This window comes from Ambystoma mexicanum, chromosome 10 (assembly GCF_040938575.1).
Source record: "Ambystoma mexicanum isolate Mex_15411 chromosome 10, UKY_AmexF1_1, whole genome shotgun sequence".
NCBI classification, from domain to species: domain Eukaryota; kingdom Metazoa; phylum Chordata; class Amphibia; order Caudata; family Ambystomatidae; genus Ambystoma; species Ambystoma mexicanum.
In genome coordinates, this window is record NC_090932.1 from 692822690 (window position 1) to 692847528 (window position 24839).

The 24839-nt window shown below is 50.4% G+C and overlaps 1 protein-coding gene across 6 annotated transcripts in view; it reads left to right on the top strand.

Annotated features, from left to right (window-relative positions):
- TRIP12 (thyroid hormone receptor interactor 12) overlaps positions 1–24839 on the top strand; it is a 2051777-nt gene that overhangs the window by 977199 nt on the left and 1049739 nt on the right. For all 6 annotated transcript variants that reach the window (XM_069618297.1, XM_069618300.1, XM_069618299.1 and 3 more), the window contains one exon: positions 14366–14484. In XM_069618297.1, coding sequence (XP_069474398.1) covers positions 14366–14484 — 119 coding nt within the window. The remainder of the gene's footprint in view (positions 1–14365; positions 14485–24839) is intronic.

The window sequence follows — 24839 nt, forward strand, 5'->3', positions numbered from 1 at the left end:
AGCCTGACCAAGGTTGTTAAGGCCCAGATTCACCCGGCGAGAAAAATCCAATGAAGGAGTGGTGGCGTCCCTGGCGAAAGCCGTCGATACGGATTCACAGGACACGGGCCCCCAACGCAAGAGTTTCCCTGCCGGCCAGGAGGGAATCCTCTTTTCAGCCGGTTAGAGAAGATACTGGTGAAGACGATGCCGGTCAGCTCCCCGAAACAGTCTCTCCTGATCGAGAAGAAGGGGGGGGGGGCACAGTAGTGTTACAGGGCACTGCTATCTCCTGTCAGGAGGAGCTTGCTGTTCCAAGACCGTCTTGAACCAAAGAGTTGTCGAGGCCAGGTCCTACGGGAAGGACCCCGACGAGGCAGATGTGGAGAGTGACAGACACTGACGAAGAGGAGCCGGCGTTCAGGAGCTGGACACTACGTCTCTGCCGCCGTCCCCTTCCACTGCAACCACTGCAGCAGCCACCGCTTCCTCCTGCTGATATCTCTGTGGACATCCTTCAGGCACTACATAGCCTGTGCTCAGATTCAGACAAGGATGCCCCTGTCGCTGTCAGAAGAACCCCCGCACAAGAAGAGTTCACCCTCAACCTCATTACCATCTGTCGCCACCACCCAACCCCCACCGAGGGATGAGACGGAACTGGAGACTACGATGGGTGCAGACGACAGCGGAATGGATCCCCGTCCCCGCCACCCAGAGCCTCGTCACCCGACGAGATTGGCTCTTTTCATGCGATGATATCGGCGGCCTCAGAGTTGTTCCAACTGACTCCAGATGAAATAAAGGAGGGCTTCCTGTACCAGCACCGGGAGGCTAAGAGGAAGACTGTGCTGTCTATTCCGCTGTTGGACGACATTTGGGACGAGGGACTGTCCCTCATGAAGAAGAGGGACCGGTACGAGAAAAAGTACAGGGTTCTGGATTCTGCACCCAAGAGCTTGAGATCGCAGCCTTCCCCGGATTTGGTGGTCTTGGCGGCAGCTAGGAAGACTGCGGGCTTGGGTGCGTCGACATCACCCCCAACCCCTTGATAACGAGGGAAAGAAGCTGGACGCCATGGGACGACCATCAAGGCTGCTAACGCCCTCGCATTGTGGCTTGTTACGACAGGGAGCTCTGGTTCAAGATAGCTCCCCTCCTGGACTTTCTGCCCGACTAGAGAGCGGAAGCACTGGAGATACTGCAGGAAGGCGAGGTGTCATCGGACCTTGCCATCACGGTGTTCACGGACATCGCCGACAGTGTTCCGCCAGATGGGCAACAGTTTGCCTTCATCGGCGAGGTTGGTTGAAGGCCACTAACTTCTGCCAGGAGGTGCAGTCGAAGGTGTTGGACATGCCTTTCGACAGGGATAATGTTAGGCATAATCTGTGCAGTACCCTTAGGGACCACTACACAAGATTAGGACTAAAAGTGGCAGTACAATTTCACCTTTGGTACAAGCCTGTACTACACAGAAAAAGTGGTAGCAGTGGCTGAGCAGCCAGAATTATCTTAAGAGCAAATGAGCCGTAGTAGAGATTACACAAAGGACTACAATTACTGTGACTCAAGCAAAGACTGACTCAAGGTTTCAGGTAAAAATTGTAAGTACATTTATTTTTAAACCATCTGTTCATAAAATACTTCACTTCTATTAAATCAAAACCACACTGTAAGTACATTACACACAACCAATTCCACTTGTTCTAGCAAATTCAAGCTAAGTACATTAGGATTTGACAGACCAGTGTTGCGACACTAACGCGTACCCGCGAATAGAAATGCACCCGAAGTTAAACACACTTTGTACTTTAGAATTAAAACAAGGGAAAAGTGAATAAAATCATAGGCAATACTTTTGTCAAGGCAATTGAATCAGAGGACTCGTTCAACGATGTAGATAAAATCAATAGGCCTGCGCCAGTGTCACTGGAGCTGATGCTCAGTTGTCGAGGATCACATGTTACGGACAGTTAGAGATTTACGTTGCCAGGAGTACTTGGATATTGTCAAAAGGAAGCAAAAGTTATAAGAAGGGAGAAAGAAAGGGCAAGCCTTCGTGGAGGAAAAGGGTTCACCCCGATTCCGTAAGGTCGGACAGAGAGAACGACCAAATGTGCACAGTACCTTATTCTGCTGAAGAAAGCTGGTGCCACGGCAGTTGTTCCTGGTAGTTCCTGCAGACTCGCGGTTCCTGTGGCTTCAGTCATGAGGACGAGGAGGACGACGACGTCTGGAGCGATCTGCACTACCCAGGGATGAGGCCAGCAGCAGCAAAAGCAGCGATGAATAAAAGGTGTGCTCCTTTAACTCAGGAGAGGGCTCTTCTGATGGCTATCCGGACCACTAAAGCACTGTGCAGTGATTTCGACCCAGGAGAGAATTCTGTGGCTCAAGAAAGGTGAGCTGGTCGATCCCACCAGGCTCAAGGGAAGAAGACTCCGGACTGGATCATCTCTTGTCGTTGAAGGGTAGATAGCTCAGGACTGCAACAGGGCTTCACCGGGACTCGGGGTTGCATCGGCAGTCTTCTTCTCCGCTTCTCTTCAGTTCTTTGCAGTTCCAGTGGCGACTCTGACTTCCAGCCCAATAGTCCTGCCTTTTATGCCAAATTCCCTCATTCACTCAGCCTGGCTGTCAATCACACAGCAGGGGGGTTGTCCAGCCCGGACAACCACCTCAGCCAATCAATGCAAAGTGCGACTTGGGTCTCCAAAGAGACGCTGTGCAAGGGGTGACTACACCCCTCCCTCACATTCAGCCCACCTAGACACCCAGGCGCCCGAAGGGGGCTTCTCGAGAGAAGCCCGCCAAACGACAGTGAACAAAGGAGGCAAACCTGGTTTGCCGCGCAATGTAAAACACAAAGACTTTAACAAGAAGAAATGACGACGAAACCCAACCGGAGCCAAATTAAAACCAATATGGTCAAGAGGGTTTCATGTTCGAGGCTAATATATTAGCCTAAAACATTACCACGTTATGTAATTTAACAACGGTAGAAAAGTTAGGGTAGATACCACTGCCTCCAGCCAATTCTTAATGTTAAGGGAGCGAAACAATGCTCCTAGAGGCACAGATAAAATGGGATAGTAGTTAACCCTTTCTAATACTCCATGTAAGATGGGGTGTACTGGATCTGTGGTAAATGTGACTATATAAAGTTAATGGCAACAACTTTACATGTTTCTGGGGGACAGTAGTCAGCCCCAGAAAAATGGAATCAGTGGGAAGTCTAAAAGACAAGCCTGTTGTACTACACTGAAGGTGCTGTGTAACACACACAATAAGTTGGGCTCGTGGAGTGGTGTAGCGCCAGAGTCCAAGATCACACAGTTGAAATACACATGGCAAAACACATGCAAGAGTGGGGAAAAAGGTTCACGCTCTTACCAAGTGGAAAAAATAAACCCCAGAAATCCAGCAAAGCTGCTGAGGGACTCACTAGGTAAGGGAAATTAGCCATAGAATGAGAATTCTCCCTAACAGATAACTTGTTTGGCAAGACGGTGGACGAGTCCCGTTAGGCCATCAAGGCGGACACCGAGACGGCACGCACTTTGGGCATGCTTCAGCAGCGACGGCCGTCCTTTCGGACCTCCGGAGGAAGGTCCCATAGTTCCTCCAAACGCTTTGGTGGCTTTGTCTCATCGTACCGTCAACAGTCCCGGTCTTCGACCCAGGAGGCCTACATGGGCGGCGGCAAGCCCGGTGGAGGTCGCCGTCGTCACCAAGGTCCCCAAGGCGGCTCCCCTACGGCGAAGCAGGACTGAACCGGCCGGGACGTCGGGCCCCCAGCCACGCACCCCAGTGGGAGGCCGGCTGGCGCACTTCCTTGGCGTGTGGAAGACCATCTCCACCGACCGTTGGGTGCTGGACGCGCTGGCCCACGGGCACACTATGGAATTCCAACTGAAGTTTGTTTATTACTTGTATTGCGCACCAGACCTGTGGGTATCGGGGCGCAGAGCATAAGATAATTTACAGCTTAGTTACATCACAAGATAGTACATTACATATATTATTATAAAAGACCTAGAACAAGCGGATACATGAAGGTAGATTAGAGTCAAAGGCATGGCATTAGAGGCATAGGCATAATATCCCAAGAGGGGGTAAATACAAAGAAGGTAATAAGATAACTACTAGCTATTTAATTGCAAAGGAACACAGAGGGATAGGTGCCAGGAACAGGCCTAGTTGTCAAAGTCTTTAAGCCATTTTGTTATATTCTGGCGGAACTTTGGGTAAAATGTATCTGCTCTCAATGTGGGGGGCAAGGATTCCAAAATTGGGCAGCCTTGACCGGGAAGCTGTTAGCTCAGACTCTTGCTAGCTTGAATCGTGGGACTAAGAGGCAGTTAGTATTGGATAATCTGGTGGTTCTGGACAAGGCTTTCCTAGTGAGTCTTTCTGTTAGGTAGCGGGGTGCCGCGTTATTCAAGCATTTGTATGTAAGTGAGGCAACTTTTAATTTTGTCATGTGTGGTGAGCCAATTATTAGATCTTCTAATGTCAGAGATGTGGTCTCTCCTGGCAATACCCAGTGCTGCTCTAAGGGCATTGTTCTGAAGGAGTTTCTTAATGGTTTGTTGATTAGCCCCGATGTACAACGTGTTGCAATAGTCTAATTTAGACAAGATGAGTGCCCTAGCCAAGGTAATGCAACTGTTTTTGGACAGAAAGGGTTTGCCTGCTCTTATCAGTTTACAAGAATATGCCATGGCCGAGGCCAAGACATTGACATGCTTGTTGAAGGAGATGGTAAAGTCCAGGTAGAAACCCAAGGTTTTCACCTCCTTAGCGACGGTGATAATATTGTTGTCAATTGTTAGGGAGAATTCTCATTCTATGGCTAATTTCCCTTACCTATAGAGTCCCCCAGCAGCTTTGCTGGATTTGAAGGGTTTGTTTCTTTTTACCTGCTAAGAGTGAGACTCTTTTTCCCACTCTTAGGCATTTTTGCTATATGTTTTCTAGGCTATTTTTGTGTTTAATGCCTATGGAATCTTTCTCAACCCTATAGGAACCATCTTTATTCATGTGTTACACAGCACCCTCAGTGCAGTGACACAGGGGTGTCGTAGCGACCCCCAAACATAGACTCCATACCCTGGGACTGACTACTGTCTCCCAGGGCATGTAAAGTCCCCATTGACCGTACTGTCCCCCAGAAAAGGGTAAAGTTGCCATTAACTTTACTTAGTCATTTAACCACAGATCCAGGTCACCCCATTTTACATGGAGTACTGGAATGGGTTAATCCTTAGCCCTTTTTATCTGTACCTCCTAGAGCATTGTTTCGCTCTTTTAACATTTAGACTTGGCTGGTGGCAGTGGTATCTACCCTAACTTTTCTACCGCGATTATACTATATAAACGTCGTATTGTTTTAGGCTATTATATTGGCCTCAAACTTAAAACCCGCTTGACCAAATACTTTTTCTTTTGGCTCCGGTCGGGTTTATTCACCATTTCTTTTTGTTAAAGTCCTTCTTTTGTTTTACTTTGCGCGGCAAACCAGGTTTGCCTTTGTTAGGGAGAATTCTCTCTTTAGGCTGAGCTTTGCTGGATTTCTGGAGTTTGTTTTTTTCCTCCTGCCAAGAGTGATACTCTTTTTCTCCCACTCTTGGACATGCCTAATGGTATTCCTTTGATTGGTAATGTGTTTTATGGGCTATAGGGTCCTTTACTCCATAGGGTCTCATGTGTTTTTCCTGTGTTACACAGCACCCTCCGTGCAGTAACACCGGGGTGTCATAGTGACACCCCACCATAGACTCCATACCCTGGGACTGACTACTGTCTCCCAGGGCATGTAAAGTCACCATTGGCTTTACTAGTCCCAAATTATTAACAGAAACCAGTTCAAACCATCATATTGTGGACGTACTGGTCGGGGAAATTTGGTTGCCCCGGGGTCTGTTTGTCGAGGGGGCACGTCTCCGTCCCCCCTGATCGAGTTTTGGCTGGTGGCAGTGGAAACTACTTTTTATATTCGACCGCAAATACTTTCCAATGGGATTTTCACATTGTTTGAGGCTACCAACTTTAATTATTTAATTCTCATAGCCTCAAACATACCGCTGGTTTATTTAATTAATATTAATTCTCCGGTTGGTATTTTTTGCCAAGACTCGATTCTAAAATGGCGTTTGTGTTCTCTTCTGTGACTCCAAACCAAGTCGAGCCCTTTGTTCCACTTTTTGGCGGGCTTCTCCACAGAAGCCTCCGAAAGTGGTGCCACTCTGTCTGGGTACCACAGAGGGTGTGGGAGGGGGTTTAGGCACCCTGGACCGAGTTACCTTGGTAGCTCAGGTCGCACTCTTGTGTTTGGCCCAAGTGGTGAGCCGGCTGGCTCACCACTTAGCATGTTTGAGTGACAGCTAGGCTGAGTGAATGGGGGTGTGCTGCATAAAAGCAGGGCTTTGGGGACTGGAACTTCAGAAGTCGCCATAGGACCTAAGAATCTGACGAGGGAGAAGCTGAGCCGACCTACCACAACACCACCGGTGGAGCCCTGCAGAACCGACTCACCACTTCCCGCCGACAGAGAAGATCTCTTGACTGGAGAGGCTTCTTCCCCTGACTGGTGGGCACAACCAGTTTACCTTTCTTTCTTCGCACCCCAGCCCGGTTTGTGGTCGTACTGCCCGTGCCAAGCACCCCGGCAGCCGGATAGCCACTCGCCACTGAAACGCGAATCACCGGACCGCTCCTTGTACCTGAGAAACTCTGCGGCTGGTTTCTTCCCTGGCAGTGCAACGGACTCCTGTCTTCCTCCACGACAAGATCCTCTCTTCCTCCGGACGAAGCACTGACTTGCACCTGCTGCCAGGAACAACTGCCCCCGCTGGAGCGTTCTCACCACTTTAAGGTACCGTGTCCGCCAGGCCTCCCTTTCTAAAGATTGCAACAAGGTAATAACTCCTTAACCTTCTGGACTAGCTGGCCGCCTTGCCCCTCTAACTGGTCCCTTTCCTTGGTCCAACTCCTTTTTGAACCGTTACAAGATTTTTGTGCACTGCAACAGTGTGACCTTCGACACATTTCGTTTTGATCCTCTTAAAGCGGATCCAGCCTGTTGACTCTGAATTCACGGTGTTACTTTGCCTTTCTCTCTTGTGTGTTCGTGAAAAAGTGTTGGGATCTGTTCCAATTTATTCTCTGCTCTTCTCTCCCTTTTTAAAACGAATTAATGTGCCATCTATGTTAAGCGCTCACCGCTGTCTGAAAATAAGTGGGACTTTACTTAAGACTTGTCTAATATTCTTTTAAGGGAGTGTATATCTTTTAGTGACCGTGTTTTTGAATTGCTTACTATTAGTGCCTGTGTGTTTTTCTAGAGGTAGTTTTAAATAAATAATTATATCTCTTTTACACCAAGCCCTGGTCAGTGTTTACTTGTTCTACTGTGTTCTCTTGACCTATTGTGAATACTCTGTATACTGCCTAACTCTTCTTGAGGGAAGTCTGACTGCTCAGCCACAGCTACCAAGTGAATCTGTGTGGTACAGACTGCTACCAAGTGGGTTTACTGCCAAACACCTGTAGTCCTAAATCGTTTGCAGTGGTCCCAGAGGGAACTGCACAGGTTTCTGCCTAACAGCCTTCTTTGTTCACTGTCTTTTGGCGGGCTTCTGCCAAGAAGCCCTCCTCTTGGCGCCTTGGTGTCTAGGTGGGCTGAATGTGCGGGAGGGGTGTAGTCACCCCCTGCACAGGGTATCCTAGGAAACCTGAGTCGCACTTTACCATGATTGGCTGAGGTGGTTGTCCGGCCCGGACAACCCCCCTGCTGCGTGATTGACAGCCAGGCTGTGTGAATGGGGGATTTTCACATATAAGGCTGATCTCTTGGGCTAGAAATCAGTCACCACTGGAACTACAAGGAACCGAAGAGAAGCGGAGAAGTAGATTGCTGCAACTATCCCGTCCCGGTGAAGCCCTGCTGCAGTCCTGAGCTATCTACCCTTCGACGACCAGAGAAGATCCAGTCCGGAGTCTTCTTCCCTTGAGCTTGGTGGTCATCTACAGTCAGAGGATCCTCTTCGTGGTCGAAATCGCTGCACACTGCTGTAGTGGTCCGGATAGCCATCTGAAGAGCCTCTCCTGTTTTTAAGGAGCACACCTTTTATTCACCGTCACTGCTGCCGGCTTCAGCCCTGTGTGGTGCAGACCCCTCCAGACGTCCTTTCAGATCGAAGCTCCAGGAACCGTGTCTCTGCAGGAAACTACCAGGAACAACTGCTGTGGCACCAGCCTCTTCATTGAATAAGGTACTGTGTTCTGCTCGAGGAATTAGGGTGAATGCCTTTTCTTTGCCTCCAAGGCTCGCCCTTGTCTTCCCTCCTTATAACTTTTTCTTCTGTTGACAATATCGAAGTACTCCTGTCTAGGTTGAATCGTGAACTGTCCGACTGTGTGATCCTCGACAACAGGAACTATTGGCTCCGGCCTATTGACTCTTGAATTTGTGTCCATGAGTGTTCTTTGGTTCTGTCTGCCTTGACAAAAGTATTGCCTATGATTTTTGTCCCGAACTCTCTCTGGGTATCTCAGGTGCTAAGTTTGTTTTTGCCCCGTAACATTTTTTGCCGTGGATATGCGTTTCCTTAGTAAGACCGAACTGTCATTACTGTCAAAAAGTGATCGCAAGTGTATTCCCGGTAACGTCTTTTGTTTCACAACACCAGTCCACCAAAACACAGGATACTTACCTTGAAGTTATACCGTACAAAGTGAATTGGTTAGTTGTAGTGCATTTAACGTGTGGTTTTTAAATTAATAGAAGTGTTGTGTTTATAACAAATGGTTTAAAAATAAAAGTACTTACATTTTTTACCTGCAACTTTGAGTCAGTGTTTGCTTGAGTCATATTAATTGTGGTCCCTTTGTGTAATCTCTGCTACTGCTCATTTACTCTTGAGATGAGCCTGGCTGCTCCGATACTGCTACCACTTTAGCAGTGTAGTACAGGCATGTACCAAAGCTAAAACTTGTATTGCCACCTGTAGTCTTAATTGTGTGTAGTGGTCCCTAAGGGCACTGCACAGGATTCTGCCTAACAATGATCCAGATCATCGTAAAGGGGCTTTGTGAAGATGTTATATAGGGTAGGTGAGAGACAAGATCCCTGAGGCACTCTACAAGTAATGGGGATGGGGTCTGCAGCTGCAATGGGAGAGCAGACTGTCATGGTCTAATTACTGAGAAAGGATTATATCCAGGTTATGGCCTCAGCAGAGAAGTGAGCAGCTGTCAAGTGTCTGCATAGGACCCCATGGTCTACGGGGTCATATGCAGCCGATAAGTCCAGGAGGAGAAGGAGGGCTGATTTCCCCTTGGCTGTAAGTCTAACTGGGCCTTTGAATCTATTAAGGCTGTTTCCGTCCCATGCTGAGGCCGAAAGCCAGATTGACGTGATCCTAATAGACGGTTGGATTCCAAGTGTGTTTGTATTTGTGAGTAGGCCATTTTGTCGATTTTCAGAAGAAAAGGCACTGTAGTAATCGCGCGGTAGTTTGTAGGTATGGGTGGTTCTAATGTCTGTTTTTTAAGTAATGGGAGTACCCAAGATTCTTTAAGGTTGGATGAGATGATGCCTGTTGAAAAAGAGGCATTAATGAGTTTCGTGATGAATGGGGACAAGCCTCTGGCTGCATCCTTTGAGTTGAGCAGGGCATTGATCACCTTGACAGTTAGAGGGTTTGAGAGAGAATGATTTTTTCAGTTTCAATTATAGTGACTTTAGAGAACTTAAAGCAGGGGGGGTTTCAGCAGAGTTATTTGGTAGTGCATGATGAGTTGTGGTAGGAGCGTACTAATTAGTAAGGCTTTTTTCTTGGCGATTTTTGTTTGTAGGGTCGTAACTTTATTAGCTAGTGCTTGCTGTATGTTAGCACACCTCAGTATATCTTTAATGCAATTATCCGGCACTGGAATAGGGGCTTCTAGCTCTTTCAAGATGACAAAGAGCTCCTTCATGCTAGATTTGGCTTGTGAAATTCTGGTATTGTAGGATTCACGTTTTATCTAGAAGTATTTCATTTTTGTAGAGGGCAGTCCTAGTACTAAGGTTGGTCTTGTTTTCCTCGGACGATAGTGATAGCCAGGATGCTTCATACTGTCTTTTTTTGTATGTAATGGTTTAAGGTGTGGAGTGTACCCTGAATTAAGATGGGCTTTCGGTTTACTTTGCCTCATTTTCAGTGGCGCTATTACATCTAGTGACGTGGACATAACTTGATTATATTCCTTGATCAATGCATAAGGCCCTAAGTTATCAGGGAGTGCATTGAGAGTAGGGATAATGAGCGGGAGTAAGTTATCATAGGTGGTGATCTTTTTGTTTCTAGTAGGAATAGGTGGAGCTAGCCAGATACATATGGAGATAAGTTTTTCAGTAGCTAGGGAGGTCACTAGGTAGTGGTCTGTCCAAATCTGAGGTGATATGGATGTAATTAAGGCATTGCTATTGTTGTCTGCCCCCCAATCGAGTATTCTTCCTTTGTTATGGGTGGAATGAAGCACTCTCTGGCTGAGGCGTAAATGAATTAGAGTGTTGGTCACGCTAGTGGCAGATGTGTCATTGGGATCGTTGAATCCTAGGTTCATATCTCCCAGTAGTAGGACTCGGGACAAGATGTTAGAGATATATTCCTCAAAAGTACTGATATGGCCTGGTGGTCTGTATATCAGATGGATCGTGAGGGTCTGAGAGTTTGTGAGCTTAACACGACTTGATGGCGAGGGGGGGGCACAAGTCTAATCGGGAGATTAGATTTAGCAATGAGGGCAATGCCTCCTCCTCGTGCTTCATTTTTATCAGATCTTAGGATAGTGTAACCATTGGGGATAGCCAGTGAGAGGGCTGGGCCAGCAGCGGCATGTAGTCATGCTTCGGTGATCGCCAGGAAGTCAAGATGTTCTGACCGGACAATGTCAGAAATCGCAACCAGAGATCTTGCCTTTAAGTTAGTGCCCTTGTATACCACCCGTGGCCAGACAGGAAAACCACGTCCTTCAGCTTCTGCTGGAGGTGCGGGCCATGCTGAGGAAGGGCGCGATAGAACTCGTCCCAAAGAGGCTCCGGAGTGTACTCGCAGTACTTCCTCGTCAAGAAGACCACCGTCGGTTGGAGACCCATCCTGGACATCTGCCGCTTGAACAAGTACATCAGATCACTGAAGTTCCGGATGGTTACCCTTCAGCACGTGTTGGGACAGCTGGAAGAAGGAAATTTCCTGTCGTCGGACTTGGAGGATACTTGCTTTCACATCCACATAGGACACCACAAGTTCCTGCGCTTCGTGGTTCAAGGTCAGCACTATCTCAGTTCAAGGCCTTTCTCTTCGGACTAAAGTCGACGCAAAGGGTCTTCACCAAGTGCTTGGCACCAGTGGTGGTACAACTGCATCTGCAAGGGATCCATGTTTACCGCTAGCTGGACGACTGGCTCATCTGAGCGAAATCGAGGGAGATCGCTGTCGCTCACACGTTGGAAATCGTCCAGCTGCTGACAGAGCTGGGGTTCTCGGTGAACTATGCAATGTCTTGCTTGGTGCCATCACAAGACGCACTGTTTCTGGGGTCTCGACTTGACACAGTGTCGTGCCTGGCGTCTCCGTCGGAGGAGAGGATAGCGGCCATCCTGGGCAAGGTGGAACGGCTGTTGACCCTGAAGAGTGCAAGGGTAAGGTCCATCAAATCCCTTCTCGGCATGATGTCATCATGCATACCTTGTTCGACTGTGCAGGCTGCGGATTCGGCCACTGCAGGAGTACCTGGACGCCCATTGGATCCAGGTGTCGGGAAGCTTTGAGGACAGGATCTCTCAACGAGATGTTCCGTCAAGCGATACGGTGGTGGGGTGTCTGCGCGCATCTGTCGGTGGACGCAGACTTCCATACCCCGCCTCATCAGGAGACCGTCACGACGGACAGCTCCTTGGAAGGATGGGGCGCGCACATCGGAGGTCTCCACTCAAGAGGCCTGTGGCTGCCGGATGAGAAGTTATTACATGTCAACATTCTGGAGCTCCGGGCAGTGTTTTGGGCCCTCAAGTCCTTCCTTCCGTCCCTCAAGCGCAAGGTGGTACGGGTCTTCACGGACAACTCCACCACGATGTTCTACATCCGGAAGCAGGGGCACACCAGATCCCCAGCACTCTCCAGAGAGGCTCAGGACCTATGGCACTGGGCAGTGGCCCAGGGGATATTCCTCGTCCTGTTTCATCTGGCTGGAGTGAAGAACATCATTGCCGACTCCCTCAGCAGGGAGCTGCGCTCGTGCCACGAGTGGTAGCTTTGGCAGAATCAAGTGGATCTTCTGTTCCGACGATGGGACAATCCCCACATCGATCTGTTTGCCACAAACACCAAGTGCCGGAGCTTCGCCAGCAGGTTTCCCCAGCCGGGGAACATTGGGGATGCGTTCTGTTTCGCTTGGGACGGCCTGTTTCTCTGTTCCCTCGGTTGCCATTGCTTCTGCGACTCATCAATCAATTCAGACGGTCCCGGTGCAGGATGATCCTCGTCGCACTGGCGTGGCCGAGATAAATATGGTGCCCGGACCTTCTGGTCTTGTCAGCGTCCCCTCCAGTCAGGCTTCCGACGGACGCAGATCTGCTTGCCAGGGAAGGAGGCGCGATTCTGCACCATGACCCAGGGTTGCTGAACTTGCAGGCTTGGCTCCTGCAGCACTAGAGTTCCGAGGATACGAGATCCCGGTGGACTGCAAGGAGGTACTTGCCAAGGCCATGGCTTCGTCTACTCTTAAGTGCTACAGACATGAATGGAAGAGGTTCACCGTCTGGTGCCATGCACAGAAGATAAACCCACTATGGATTACGGCCCCTCGGGTGCTGCCGTACTTGCTGTTGCTGGCCAAGGCGGAGCTGGCGCACTCTTCATCAAGATTCATCTGGCGGCTATCTCCTGCTACACCAGAACTCCGGGGCGTTCGTCGCTGTGGTCACACCGCCTCGTCATGGAGTTCATGAAAGGACTGTTCCACTTGTTCCCGCCAGTGAAGGCTCTGGCCCCGGCGTGGGAGCTCAATGTGGTGCTGACTAGGCTCATGGGTCCTCCGTTCGAGCCTATGCATTCGGCACTGCTGAAATTCCTATTGTGGAAGACAGCGTTTCTTGTGGCCATCACCTCCGCACAACGAGTGGGAGAGATCAGGCCTTCTCCTGTAAACCTCCGTACTTAACATTCCACGAAACGAGGGTCATGCTGCGGTCGCACCCCTCCTTCATGCCCAAGGTGCTGTCGGACTTCTATCTCAACGAGCCCTTGGTGTTACCTGTTTTCTTCCCGTCGCCTTCATCGCCTGCTGAGAGGACTTTGCACTCGCTGGATGTGACTAGATCGCTGAAGTTTTACGTGGATCGCACAAAGAGTTTTCGGAATACATCACAGCTGTTTGTGAACTTAGGTCCTGTGAACCAAGGGAAGGCCCTCTCCAAGGCTTCCATTTCCAGGTGGCTCTCCGGCTGCATCACCCATTGTCACCGGTTGGCAAACGACTGTTGCCTGGCCGTCCAAGAGCCCATTTGACCAGAGCGATCGCTGCAACTACGGCGTTCCTGTCTGGTGTGCCCCTGCTGGACACGTGCAGGGCTGCTACGTGGAGGTTGACGCACACCTTCACGAGATTCTACTGCGTCGACTGGGATTCCAGGGAGGAGTCCAGAGTCGTCCAAGCAGTGCGGCGCAACCTGTTCGCTTGAAGGTGAGCCTGGTGAGGAGGTAAGAGATGCTTAGTGTTGAGGTTGAAATGCTTAATGTTGAGCCTTGCCACCTCCCGTGGTTGTGCATATGTGTACTGCTATGTATTTATTCATGAGCATGTGAATCCATGCCAGACCCCATGCTGGATAAGGAACAAGTTACTTACCTGTTACTGTTGTTCTCCAGCATGGGCCTGGCATGGATTCACATGCGAACTCTCCCGCCTCCACCTCTGCGGCTCGTCTCTTGGTCCTACTGCCACTTTACGTGCTACCAAATCTGAAGATAGCTGCCAGAGGAGGGGCTTAGGTAGAGGGCAGTAATTGGCTGGGGGTAGTATGACCCAGAGACCAGTGATTGGTTGTTAGGAGAAAGACAGTTCAGAAGTTAAACTGATTTGTTTCTTTACCGAGGATTCCCAACCTGACTGGGAATATTCATGAGCATGTGAATCCATGCCAGACCCATGCTGGAGAACAGTAGTTCCAGGTAAGTAACGTGTTCCTTTCCAAGACATGCGACTCTGAAAGACAATCTGGGTAACTGTAGTTTCAGCTAAGTAACTTTGACTTTCAGGATTATACTCATTCTTGTTTTGCTGTTGTATTGTAATGATTTGTATATTAATGTTCTGTGAAATTTTCTTTTAGTCATATTGCTTCTATGCTGTCCAGTCAGGATCTAAAGATAGTGGTTGGAGCCCTCCAAATGGCTGAGATTTTAATGCAGAAGTTGCCTGACATTTTTAGTGTATACTTCAGGCGGGAAGGTAATTCCAGTCTTTTAATACTACTGTAAACATGTATTGAAATTTCTAGTTTACAAATATTTGTAATTTGGTGGTAGGGTTTAAGATGTCATGATGTACATGTCACATTATATTAGCTCCCTAAAGAGGATCATGCCTACGCCGGCAAACTTAAATTTGTTTTTTCATTAAATGGGATTTGTGTATTAAAGGACTGTGAAACCATTGTGTGAAATGGATAAAAATGAAATCATGTCGAATATTGTTTGCTTGTCAGCATTTGTTCACTAAAACTCTGAATTCTGATAGATGTTGAAATGCTGAATTTGAAAGTACCTTACAGATTGTACACCTCCGTAATTGTTCAGAGAGTAGACCGAGACACCAGCTATTCACAAAGTCATGTTTGAGCTACGCAGTAAGCGTTTTTCCTGTTAGTGCTGTTAATTTACAAACGTGTAACAGTTTGAAGTTGTTTTTTCCAGCAAGATTTGCTTCCATGCTTTGTGGGTAAGAATGATGGCTTTCTTACTTTTATCACTCTGTGTTTACAGAACTAATCAAAACCTTTTGCAATATTGTTGTGTATAATTGTGCTTTAGGCACTGCTCAGACATGGGAAAACTACAGGTTTCCTAAAAAGCTCAAGCTTGTAACAGACACCAATACTTCAATGTCAAGATTCATAGGCCTGATGGAGAGCCAAATCAATTGGACAATGTCAAGGGAAACAAAGGGGGGGGTCCAAAAACATTTATCAAGACCGATCTACCAACTGTTCGGATTTCCCAGTTTGCTTTGCATTTAGCTTGTTCAAATATATATTCTTTTTGCTGCTTTCCTCCCATAGACGTCTGTCTGTGGGGCACCTTCTTTTTGCTATTTGACTGCTTGCCTGACTTTTTGGAGGCAAGTAAAGCCTTCTTTCTCCAGCATGGGGTTTGGCATGGATTCACATGCTCATGAATATTCCCCGTCGTCAGGCTGGGAATCCTCGGTAAAGAAAAAACCAGTATCAGTTTCGTTTCTGATCTGTCTTTCGTAGTAATAACCAATCACTGGTCTCTGCGTCATACTGACCACAGCCAATGACTGCCCTCTACCTAAGCACCGCCTCTGGCAGCCATCTTCAGATTTTTACCGCACGTTCATGTGTTGGGATCCTCGTGCTATTGCTCTCGAGCGTTAGTGCTATTTTTCGCGCTTTTTCACAAAAAACTTCGATTCTTTCGGTCAAAAGAGCCTCAAGCTCCACCGATCCTACATCCGATCAACGGGGACCCGTGTCGGATTCATCTGTGCCCCTCAAGGGTGAAGATTTCGTCGAGCTACGCTTCGGAGGACTCCAGAAGCTTCTCAGGCCCGGTCTCGGAGATGGCCCAGGAGAAGGGAAGCTCGACGCCCAGAAAGCTGTTCAGGGTCTGCCCTGGATGCCAGCTGCAGAACGTCTTCAAGGAGGACGAACACTCTTTCTGCCTTTACTGCCTTCATGAGGACAAGACGCACGTGGAGAAGGACTGTGCGTTTTGCGGCAACATGTCGAAACGGACCATGAAGGACCGCCATCAACGTCTCGCCAACTGGCTGGAGGGTAAGAGCCCGTCTGGCGAGAAGAAGAAGAAATCCGAGCGGTCTTCTAAGACCTTTGAGGGCGCCCCGGCGACGGGGGCCCAACATAAGGCCAAGCACCGCGAGTCCGCTGGCACCGGGAGCGCCGAACGGTCGGGCTCTACGGGCGCCAGGCAGGGCGCACCCTCCCCGGCACCATCAACCACGAGCCAACGCTCTGGGTCGGGTAAGAGGAAGGCCGAGCACCCGGCGAAGCTCCTGGAGAGGCCCCGGTCGAGCTCTAAAGCAGAGGAGGAACGTGGCAGTGCCCCCTCCCTCAAGGATAAGGCGGTGAGCGCACCTAAGGTGGTGAAGGCCTTGATCCATCCGACCAAGCCCTCTATCGAAACGGTCGCGGCGGCCCTGGCTCAGCCTGTGGTGGCTACACCAGTGGTGGCGACCTCAGGGCCCAGAATCTCCCTGCCTCCTCGGAGGGAGTCTTCCTTTGTGCCCATCGATAGGACCCCCGTGAAACCCTCCGTGGGGAAGAAGGGGGGGCAGGGCGTCGTCGTAGATTCGGCCTCAACCTCAGAAGAGGAGCTGATCGAGGTCTTAAGCCACGGCCTAGGCGTGGAAGAAGGCCAGCCCGTCGGAATGGACCCCGACGCAGGTGACGACGACGACATCGTCGAGGATACCGACGGGGCCCCTGCTCGCCCGTCGGATTCCCCTCTGCCAGCGCCGCAAGACAACTCGGCGGCCATTTTGTTGGCCATACAGTCCTTATGCTCCGAGATAAGGACGAGGCTACCGTTACCGACGGAGGAACCTCTCCCGTCGGGGGATCCAGAACCGGGACCTTCTGGTGTTCCCCCTACCAAGAAAAGAAGGATCCATCCACCACCTCCTTTTCAACCGTCGCGCCCCGTCCAGCCCTCCTCCCCGTCCACCCGAGGGGATGATACGGGGACTGACACGGCAGCGACGGGTACGGACGACGAGGCATACGACGAGGATTTTCCGTCGTCGCCTCCCACCAGGGCTTCTCCGCCCGACGAGATCGGATCTTTCCACTCCATGATCTCCAGGGCTTCCGAGCTTTTCCAACTCTGCCCTGAGGAGAAGAAAAAGGAAGGCTTCCTTTATCAGCGGCGCGAGGCCAAGAGGAAGACGGTCCTCGCAGTGCCTCTGTTGGACGACATTTGGGATGAGGGCCTTTCCCTCCTCAAGAACTCTTCCACGACGCCAGCTAGAAGAGACCGGTACGAGAAAAAGTACCGGGTCCCGGACACGGCCCCCCTATGCCTCCGGGCGCAGCCTACCCCGGACTCCGTCGTCTCCGCGGCAGCCAGGAAGAAAGCGGGGGGGGGGTGCGGCCTCCACATCGACTTCCCCGCCGGACGGCGAGGGAAAGAAATTGGATGCTATGGGACGTAGAGTCATCTCGTCGGCAGCGACGACGATTAAAGCGGCCAACGCCTTGGCTATCGTGGCCCGCTACGACAGGGAGCTCTGGTACAAGATAGCTCCCCTGCTGGATTTTCTGCCGGACGACAAGAGGGCGGAGGCCCTTGAGATCCTGCAGGAAGGTGAGGTGGCGTCGGACCACGCCATCACCGTGGCGACGGACATCGCCGACACTGGGTTCCGCCAGCTGGGCAACAGCGTTTGCCTTCGACGTCGTGGATGGCTCAAAGCTACGGACTTTCGGCAGGACGTCCAGACCAGAGTCCTGGACATGCCCTTCGACGGGAACAACCTGTTTGGGAAGACAGTGGACGATTCCCTTCAGGCCATCAAGGCGGATACTGAGACGGCCAGGGCCCTTGGAGTCCTGCAGCAACGACGAACGCCCTTTCGGAGCGGCGGAGGCAAGGGCGCCTCCAAAGGTTCCGGCGGCGGTTTCGCTTCCTACCGTCAAGCGGCCCGCTCGTCGTCGCAAGAGGCCTACAGAGGACGAGGCAAGTCTAGCGGACCCCGCCGTCGTCGCCAAGGAGGTCAAGGCGGCAAGGCCGCGTCCAAGCAGGATTGAACCGGCCGTGGGGTCGGGCCCCCACCGAAGCACCCCGGTGGGAGGCCGGCTGGCGGGCTTCGTCAGCGTGTGGGAGTCCATCTCCACCGACCGTTGGGTGCTGGACGCCCTGGCCCGGGGCCACGCGCTCGAGTTTCAAAGAAGGTGCCCGCGCGTCCCCCCCGTGGCCAGGAAAGAACTTCACGTCCCTCAACTTCTCCTGGAGGTAAAGGCGATGCTCAGAAAGGGCGCCATCGAACTCGTCCCAAAGAGGCTTCGGGGCTCCGGAGTCTACTCGCGATACTTCCTCGTGAAGAAGAAGACGGGAGGATGGCGCCCCATCCTAGACCTGCGACGTCTGAACAAGTTCATCAAGGCGCAGAAGTTCCGGATGGTCACCCTCCAGCACGTCCTGGGTCAGCTGGAGGAAGGAGACTTCCTATCGTCGTTGGATTTGGAGGATGCCTACTTCCACATTCCCATCCTAAAGGGGCACCGAAAATTCCTCAGATTCGTGGTCCAAGGGCGTCATTACCAGTTCAAAGCCCTTCCCTTCGGACTACGGTCGGCACCCAGGGTATTCACCAAGTGCCTCGCACCGGTGGCGGCGCAGCTGCGCCGCGAGGGGATTCACGTCTACCCCTACCTGGACGACTGGCTCATCCGCGCCAAGACGAGGGAGCTCGCCGTGGTCCACACGGCAAGGACCGTCCAACTCCTCACGGACCTGGGATTCTCCGTGAACTACGCCAAATCCCACCTGGTGCCCGCGCAAGTCGCACTGTTTCTGGGAGCGAGGCTCGACACAGTGTCCCTTCTGGCCTCCCCGTCGGAGGAGAGGACCAGGACCATCTTGGGCAAGGTGCAACGGATGTTGGTGGCCGACGCGGCCAAGGTGAGGTCCATCAAGTCCCTCCTCGGGATGATGTCTTCCTGCATCTACCTCATTCCCATGTGCAGGCTCCGGATGCGCCCGTTGCAAGAATTCCTGGATGCGCGCTGGATCCAGACGACGGGCAGCTTCGAGGAAAGGATCAAGCTCGACGAGAGTTTCCGACGAGCGATACGGTGGTGGGGCACCCGCGCGCATCTGACGGCGGGCATGGACTTCCAGACCCCAGCCCACCAGGAGACTGTGACCACGGATGCCTCCCTGGAAGGGTGGGGAGCGCACACCGAAAATCTGCACGCAAGAGGACTCTGGCTCCCGACGGAGAAGTCCCTGCATATCAACGTCCTGGAGCTCCGTGCAGTGTTTTGGGCCCTCAGGTCCTTCCTTCCGTCCCTCAAGGGCAAGGTGGTGAGGATCTTCACCGACAACACCACCACCATGTTTTACATCAGGAAACAGGGCGGAACCAGGTCCCCAGCGCTGTCCAAGGAGGCGCAGGACCTGTGGCATTGGGCCGTCGCCCAAGGGATTTTTCTGGTGCCGTTTCATCTGGCAGGGATAAAAAACACCATCGCCGACTCACTCAGCAGGGAGCTGCGCTCGTGCCACGAGTGGGAACTACGGCAGGATCTGGTGGATCGCCTCTTCCGACGGTGGGGCACACCCCAGATCGACCTGTTCGCGACGGCGACGAACACCAAGTGCCGGAGGTTCGCCAGCAGGTTTCCCCAGACGAGGAGCATGGGCGATGCTTTCTCGTTCCCCTGGGAGGGCCTGTTCCTCTACGCGTTCCCTCCCTTGCTAATCCGGCTCGTCAACCAGCTCAAGAGGTCACGGTGCAGGATGATCCTCGTCGCACCTGCGTGGCCGAGGCAGATATGGTTCCCGGACCTTCTGGACTTGTCAGCGTCCCCGCCGATCAAGCTGCCGGCGGACGCGGATCTACTCTCCAGGGAAGGAGGCGCCATCCTCCACCACGACCCGAAGTCGCTGAACTTGCAGGCCTGGCTCCTGCAGCGCTAGAGTTTGGAGGATACGACATACCGGCCGATTGCAGAGAGGTTCTTGCAAAGGCCAGGGCGTCCTCGACTCTTAAATGCTACGGACACAAATGGAAGAGGTTCTCTGTCTGGTGCCACGCACAGAAGATTAACCCTCTACGGATTACGGCTCCCCAAGTACTGCCGTACCTGCCGACGCTGGCCAAAGCTGGTCTGGCACACGCGTCCATCAAGATTCATCTTGCTGCGATCTCCCGATACACCAGAACCACGGGGCGGACGTCCTTGTGGTCTCATCGTCTGGTGAAGGAGTTCATGAAGGGACTGTTCAGATCGTTCTCGCCGGTGAAGGCTCCGGCCCCGGCGTGGGAGCTCAACGTGGTGCTGACCAAGCTCATGGGACCTCCGTTCGAGCCTCTGCACTCGGCCCCGTTGAAGTTTCTATCGTGGAAAACAGCTTTTCTTGTGGCCATCACCTCCGCACGACGAGTGGGAGAGATCCAGGCCCTTTCCTGCAAGGCCCCGTACTTGACTTTCCACGACACGAGGGTAGTGCTCAGGACGCACCCCTCCTTCATGCCCAAGGTGCCGTCGGACTTCCATCTCAACGAACCCTTGGTGTTGCCTGTGTTCTTCCCGTCGCCTTCGTCGCCGGCTGAGAGGACTTTGCACTCGCTGGATGTGGCTAGAGCGCTGAAGTTCTACGTAGACCGCACGAAGTGTTTTCGGAAGACGTCACAACTCTTTGTGAACTTTGGACCTGTCAATCAGGGGAAGGCTCTCTCGAAGGCTTCCATTTCCAGATGGCTCTCCGGCTGTATCATGTACTGTCACCGGTTGGCAAACCGACCGCTGCCTGGCCGTCCGAGAGCCCATTCCACCAGAGCGATCGCAGCTACCACGGCGTTCCTATCTGGTGTGCCCCTGCTGGACATATGCAGGGCTGCTACGTGGAGGTCGACGCACACCTTCACGAAATTCTACTGCGTCGACCGGGATTCCAGGGAGGAGTCCAGGGTCGGCCAAGCAGTGCTGCGCAACCTGTTCGCCTGAGGTGAGCCTGGTGAGGAGGTAAGATGCTTAATGTTGAGTTGATGTGATGCTTAATGTTGAGCCTTTGCCACCTCCCGTGGTTGTGCATGTGTGTACTGCTATGTATTCTTTATTCATGAGCATGTGAATCCATGCCAGACCCCATGCTGGAGAAGGAACAAGTTACTTACCTGTCACTGTTGTTCTCCAGCATGGGTCTGGCATGGATTCACATGCGAACCCTCCCGCCTACCCCTCTGCGGCTCTTCACTTGGTCATACTGCCACTTCACGTGCTTCCAAATCTGAAGATGGCTGCCAGAGGCGGTGCTTAGGTAGAGGGCAGTCATTGGCTGTGGTCAGTATGACGCAGAGACCAGTGATTGGTTATTACTACGAAAGACAGATCAGAAACGAAACTGATACTGGTTTTTTCTTTACCGAGGATTCCCAGCCTGACGACGGGGAATATTCATGAGCATGTGAATCCATGCCAGACCCATGCTGGAGAACAACAGTTACAGGTAAGTAACTTGTTCCTTACTTCCTTTGTGCTAATTTTTATGTGGAAAACTGATAGTCCCCAAGACGGTCTCCCTTAGTTGATTTCTTGCATTTTTAAAGCTGCATACATCATTTTAAAGTGAAGTACGGTTAGGATTCTTTATAGGTATCCCGTCATTGTTTCAAAAAAATAGTGTTGAATGACAAAACATTCGAATACAAAGTTTCAACAAAAAAAAATTTGAATGCATTTTTTTTAATGTTAGAGTTTAGTTTAGTATAGTAAAATAAGTGTTTTTTTTTTTTTTTTTTAAACAGGTTTTGGGGGTCCAGATGGCCCATAATTTTTTTTTTAAAAAATGCATTCAAAAGTTTTTTTTCTATGCTTTGTTGTCGAAAGGTTTGTCATTCGAAACGTTGACCGTCGAAACAGTCACTATAAACCTTATTTATATCCTTATAACTTTTTCTTTTGTAACTTTATGGCTACAAATGCAATGTGTACAAGATGGGCTGCTGGCATCAGATATTTTTCTACCATGTTTTTGACTTTTTACTTATACACTTTTGCATTTTACGTCATAATGCCAAAGAAAGTACCATATACTCTTAAAATAGCAGTGTCACAAGATTCTTGCCTATCCTTTGACCTTCTTCCTTCTCTCTCGGGTCTAGAATTGCCAAAAATGGAAAGCCCTTCCCAGGCAAAGCCTCTGCTTTCCTTGACAAAGTGGCGGTCTGTGTGTGGCTGGGACTGACTGGTCCCAGTCCTCATCCTTGTCACAGGCTGTTTGTTGCTGGGCAAAGTGTTTGGCCACTGGCCTGCCTTGATTGCACAGCCCCTGCCAGTTTGTTGCAGATCCTTATTATTGGTGTAAACCACCATAAAAATGTAGTGGACTAATACTCCTCTGCGCACACCACTCTTAAATTAGTTCTTTGTTCTAATATCTTGAATTGAAGTGTATTCTGATAACTTGTTGCTGCAGGGACTACCACCAACCGACTCAGCGTCCCCTAACGGCCTGTCACAAGACAGTGAATAAGAAAAAAACGTTTGGTCTGTCCACTGCACATATCCCTCATAGCTTCTATCAACAAATTATTTTAGTTCAGTTGTTGCTGTAATCTAAAATTCTCCAGCATGGTGTCTGGCATGGATTCACATGCTCATGAATATTGTCCGTCGTCAGGCTGGGAATCCTCGGTAAAAGAAAAAAGTTTCACTTTCACTTACAAACTGTATTTCTCCTCTAAACCAGTCACTGAACTCTAGGTCGTACTGCCCTTTACCCAAGCATCTCCTCTGTCAGCCATCTTCAGATTTTTACCGCACGTTCAAGTGTTGGGAGTCCTCGTGTTTTGCTCTTTGAGGGGAATCTACGTTTTTTGCTTTTTTTTTTGGTAAAAAGTTCATTTTTTGTGAAACAGAGCCGGTGCGTTCTTTCTCTATATCGGCCGACAAGCAGGGATCTGTTTGTCGGTGAATTTCAATGCCCCTAAAGGGCAAGAATCATCGAAGTTCAATCGAAGGTTCCAGAAGGACATCAGGTCTACTCCGCACTCTGTACCCTGTCAGAGGAGTGTTAGGGGGAATTCGCATAAGTGCTAATTCCCTTCACCTTAGAGACCCCCAGCAACTTTGCTGGATTTTGAGGACTTGATTTTTTTTACCTGGCGAGTGTATGAACCTTTTTCCCAAATCTCATGTATTTTGATGTGTGTTTTACTCCCGTGTTCTTTGATTATGGAGTTTTAGACAACTGCATATGCATCATCTTTTCATTTGTGTCACACAGCACCCTCAGTGAAGTAACACAGGTGAAGCGTTTCAGGCTGTCCCAAGGTTCAAATACCTTCTCTGGGATAAACTACGGTTTCCCAGAGAAAGTAAAGTGAAATTGACTTAACCTGTTTTTTCAAAATTCCTAGACCGAGCACACACTATCTTACAATAGAGTGCTGGAGGGGTTACCTAGTATTCCCTATGTCTAGAAACTCATGTAGCAGTCAAATGCTACCCTTTCCTCTCGAAATGGCTGGTGGCAGTGGTCTTACAACGAACTACCATGATTTTTCCCGACCGCGAACACCGGTAGAGTTAAATCGCAGGAACCATGTTTTTCAAGATGGCGGAGCCACCTTTGTTTAAACAGGTCCCAGTCTTCTTTTTTCACCATTTCTATTTGGAATGGTCCTAGAGTTTCTCTGCGCGCCAAACAAGGTTTGGTCCCTTTGTTCCTTCACCTTTGGCGGGCTTCAGGACTGAAAACCGCCTCTGGTGCCCAGGTGTCTGGGGTGGGCAGGAAGTAAGGGAGGTGCCCGAAACTCCCTGTACTTCGTCTGCTTTGAGACCCAAATGCACTCTGGCGTGATTGGGTGGCTGACTCTCCGGCAAGGACAGCCACCCTGCTGGGTGAGTGGCAGCTAGGCTGGAATGAATGGGAGGCAACTGGATAAAGGGCGAGTCTCTTGGCTTGGAAGGCAGAGTTGACCACTGGAACGAAAGAACCGAAGACTAGCTCGAAGAGGACGGCTGCTGCAACTCCTGGACCATTAGTTTGCCTGGTGAAGCCCTGCTGCAGGTCCGAATCGCCAAGTTCATCTCCACAGAGAAGCCCTTCAAGGACGACTTCTCCCTTTTGAGTTTGTGGGACCAATCAACTCATAAGCCACCTGGATGCCATCCTCTGAGCTGGCTGTATTTTCCTCAGAGTGCTGCAGGAAACCGAATAGCCAGGGAGGAGGACACCAGTTTGTGTGCTTGACTACAGCTACCGAAATTGAAGATTTGCCAGCTTTTTTGACCAGTCCCAGTGCAGGAGTCCCCTTACGCCCTCCCTCTTGTCCCCACAACTGTAGATCAGGAACAGCCCGAAATGCAGGAACTGCCAGGAACAGACATCTTCAGCTGCTTCTTTTTCTTTGTAAGGTACTGTGAAAAGCCGACCGAGAGACCTTTCCTCTCACTGCGAAAGTGCGTGAATCTTTGGCAACTTGCAGGCGTTGTCAGCTTATGACCCGACATATGAATCTTTCTTTTACTACTACTTCTCAGAACTTTGGCAAAGACTTTTCCATTTAACTTCCAGAACTGCTTTATCCTATACAAGATTTTAGCCCATTGACTTTGGTCTAACCTATTGCATTGAATCAACTCCTCTGGTGAACTCAAACTAAGTGCACTGTTTTAGAGTAACTGTAATATTTGTTTTATTAACTTATGCTTTTTGCTCCTACTTCAAATGCTCTGAATGCCACTTTGCTCCTCCTTCAAAGTTATTTAAATGTCTCCAGAACCTGATCTTGTGAATTACTGAAGTATATTGTTGTGTGATATAGATTGCCTCCTTCTAGTGAATGTTTTATAAATGACTGTGAAATAAATT